At 40.1% G+C, this 3,519-nt stretch overlaps 1 protein-coding gene across 1 annotated transcript; it reads left to right on the forward strand.

The window, feature by feature from the left end:
* Nucleotides 1–255: 255 nt before the first annotated feature.
* LOC117940766 (dynein regulatory complex protein 11-like) lies at nt 256–3,121 on the forward strand (the record flags this gene model as incomplete). Its single annotated transcript, XM_034865925.1, has 4 exons — nt 256–556; nt 1,653–1,742; nt 2,177–2,371; nt 3,050–3,121. Coding segments are annotated over 4 exons (658 nt in total), but the record flags the coding sequence as incomplete, so codon positions are not given.
* Between the last annotated feature and the right edge of the window lie 398 nt (nt 3,122–3,519).

Consider the following 3,519-nt stretch of genomic DNA (forward strand, 5'->3'; position numbering starts at 1 on the left):
ACACACACACACACAAAAAACACACACACACACACACACACACACACACGAAAAACACACACACACACACACACACATGCACACACATGCACACTGAGACTAACTTTTAACAAAAATATTAAAATATTAAATTATTAATTCTATTTCTATATTTATAATAATTATTAAATTATATTCCAACATTTCTAAAGAGTTATTATTTAAAGGGATCTGATTGGTTGTGATAGATGAGGCCTCCTCTGATTGGTCCTCCAGGCAGCAGTGGGCGGGAGCTCACAGCGCTCTGCAGCGCCTCCTCCAGGACGAGGTTCCCAGCGGGAGCCGGTCTGGGGCGGGGCGTGAGTCGGGGGTCCTGTACCTGAAGTACCTGCAGATCTTCCGGCGTCTGGAGGACCTGTACGAGCACCTGGTCCAGCCCCAGCGGCGCCGGGCGGTCCGGAGGGTTCTGGACGGGGTGGCGGGTCGACTCCTGGAGCTCCGGACCCAGATGGTCCAGCTGCAGCACTCAGAGTTCCCCTACTTTGATGATCTGCTGCTGGACCTCAAGATGACCCCGGTGAGTCCAGAAAACACTCAGACCTGATCCTCTAGACCCGATCCTCTAGACCCAATCTTCTAGACCTGATTCTCTAGACCCGATCCTCTAGACCCGATCCTCTAGACCCGATCCTCTAGACCCAGTCCTCTAGACCCAATCCTCTAGACCCGATCCTTTAGACCCGATCCTTTAGACCCGATCCTCTAGACCCGATCCTCTAGACCCGATCCTTTAGACCCGATCCTTTAGACCCGATCCTCTAGACCTGATCCTTTAGACCTGATCCTCTAGACCCGATCCTCTAGATCTGATCCTTTAGACCCGATCCTCTAGACCCAATCCTCTAGACCTGATCCTTTAGACCCGATCCTCTAGACCCAATCCTCTAGACCTGATCCTCTAGACCCGATCCTCTAGACCCGATCCTCTAGACCCAATCCTCTAGACCTGATCCTTTAGACCCGATCCTCTAGACCCGATCCTCTAGACCTGATCCTCTAGACCCGACCCTCTAGACCCAATCCTCTAGACCTGATCCTCTAGACCCGATCCTCTAGACCTGATCCTTTAGACCCGATCCTCTAGACCTGATCCTTTAGACCCGATCCCCTTCTTAGCTGCGGATGAAACTATTTGATTATATTCTCTAGGAATACAATCAAATATCAAATCCTCATATTTTTATTCACAAACTTTTTAATATTTCTCAATCATAAATATGCAGACTCTTATTTTGAAAATATTGACCAGACTTTTATTTTGAAAATATTACAAAATAAAAAAAATCCCCTTGAAAAAACAACCAATATTTTCCCAACATATAAAAAAAAAAAAGATATTATGACTTTTAATTTGAAAATATTTGTCCATCTTTTTACTTAAAATTATAAAAAAATGTTTTTAAATAAATACGACTTTTTTTTCCTGAAAATGCAGCAGCTCCCAATCAGATTGTTTTAAATATTACGTTTTATTTTTAAATTTAGTTTTTTACATTTTGGGCTTTTTTTTAACAATTAGTTTTGTCGCATTTACGTCTCTTTTTGGACCTTTGGTACACATTTTGCGAAGGTGTTGTGACTGTTCTTCTTCGTTGGTTGTTGGGTGTCGACAGAGAGATCTGGAGGTCCCGGTCCCGCGGTATTTCCTCAGAGAGAAGAAGAAGTTCGCCAACGTGCTGGAAGCTCAGCGCGCCCGACACACGGTACGATATTATTATCATTATAGGGCTATTATTATTATTATATCCATATATTATATATTACTGTGTGTGTGTGTATATATATATATATATATATATATATATATATATATATATATATATATATATATATATATATATACTGTATACATATTAATAAATATATGTAATATACGTGTACATAATTACAGACGTCAAAGAGGCTGAATAAAGTGAGGAAGTTGGTTTTTGGGAGATTAATTAAGTTAATAAGTTAATTAAAGATATTTTTTGGGATCCAATTTTTTTTGGATATTTTTTCATTTTTTTCCAAAAATTTTGTTTTACAAAAAAATATTTTAAATTAATTTAATTAATTTAATTTATTTTTTTTAAATTATTTATTCAGATAACAAACCTTTACAAACAACAACACCGTCATTTTTTTTTTTTTGCAGGAGCTGGGCGCGGCGGCCATGAGCGTGGAGGAGGCGGTGCTTCTCCTGCAGGTGTCTGAGCGCGCTCGGCAGGGACGAATCAGAGCCCAGTACATGAAGGACCTCGTCCAATCAGAGCGAGGCGTCCGCAGACACACCTGGACCCCCCCACACCTGAACCTGACCCCCCATCAGGCCGCCGTCGCCATCCAGAAGGTACCGGGACGCTAAAATATTTCTTCTGACTTTTAACATCCTGGTTTTGACGTATTTAAATATTTTCAAAATAAAAGGGGGAGATGTCGAGAAAATATATTTTATTTTTTTAAGGAAAAAAAGAGTCTTAATATTTTCAAAATAAAAGGGAGAATACATATATTTTTTAAAGATGTCGAGAAAATATTTTTTATTTTTTTTCGAGGAAAAAAAAGTCTTAATATTTTTCAAAATAAGAGTCAAATACATATTTCCAAAATAAGTCATAATATCTTTTTATAAAAGATTTTGGGAAAAGATTCAACTTTTTTATGACTTTTTACTTCCTGGCTTCTGCATATTTAAATATTTTCCAAATAAAGGTTGGAATATATTTTTAGAGAAGAAGTTGGGGAAAATATTTATTTCAAGGAAAAAAAAAAAGTCTTAATATTTTCAAAATAAAAGTGGGAAAACATTTTTAATTAAGATGTTTGGAAAATCTTTTATATTTTTTTCAAGGAAAAAAAAGTCTTGATATTTGAAAAATAAGAGCCAGATGAATATTTTCAAAATAAAAGTCAGAATATTTTTTTTAAACAGATTTTGGGAAAATATTCAGCGTTTTATGTCTTGTTCCGTCCTAGTTTTGACATAAATGTCCGTTGATGTCTTTAAATCATCTTCTCTTCTTCTTAGGTGTGGAGAGGACACCGCCAGAGGACAGAGACCGCCAGACTGAGGACAGACGAGATGATATTTCTGGGAATGGTACAAACTCGTCCTCTGCTTCCTACGTCCTCGTGTGTCCCTTTGTGTGCTCGTGTGTCCCTTTGCGTCCTCGTGTGTCCCCTTGCTTCCTAACGTGTCCCTTTGCTTCCTCGTGTGTCCCTCTGCTTCCTCATGTGTCCCTTTGTGTCCTCGTGTGTCCCTTTGCGTCCTCGTGTGTCCCTCTGCTTCCTCGTGTGTCCCTTTGTGTCCTCATGTGTCCCTCTGCTTCCTCGTGTGTCCCTCTGCTTCCTCGTGTGTCCCTTTGCGTCCTCGTGTGTCCCTTTGTGTCCTCGTGTGTCCCTCTGCTTCCTCGTGTGTCCCTTTGCTTCCTCGTGTGTCCCTTTGTGTCCTCGTGTATCCCTCTGCTTCCTCGTGTGTCCCTCTGCTTCCTCGTGTGT

This window comes from Etheostoma cragini, unplaced genomic scaffold (assembly GCF_013103735.1).
Source record: "Etheostoma cragini isolate CJK2018 unplaced genomic scaffold, CSU_Ecrag_1.0 ScbMSFa_3222, whole genome shotgun sequence".
Classification (NCBI taxonomy): Eukaryota; Metazoa; Chordata; class Actinopteri; order Perciformes; family Percidae; genus Etheostoma; species Etheostoma cragini.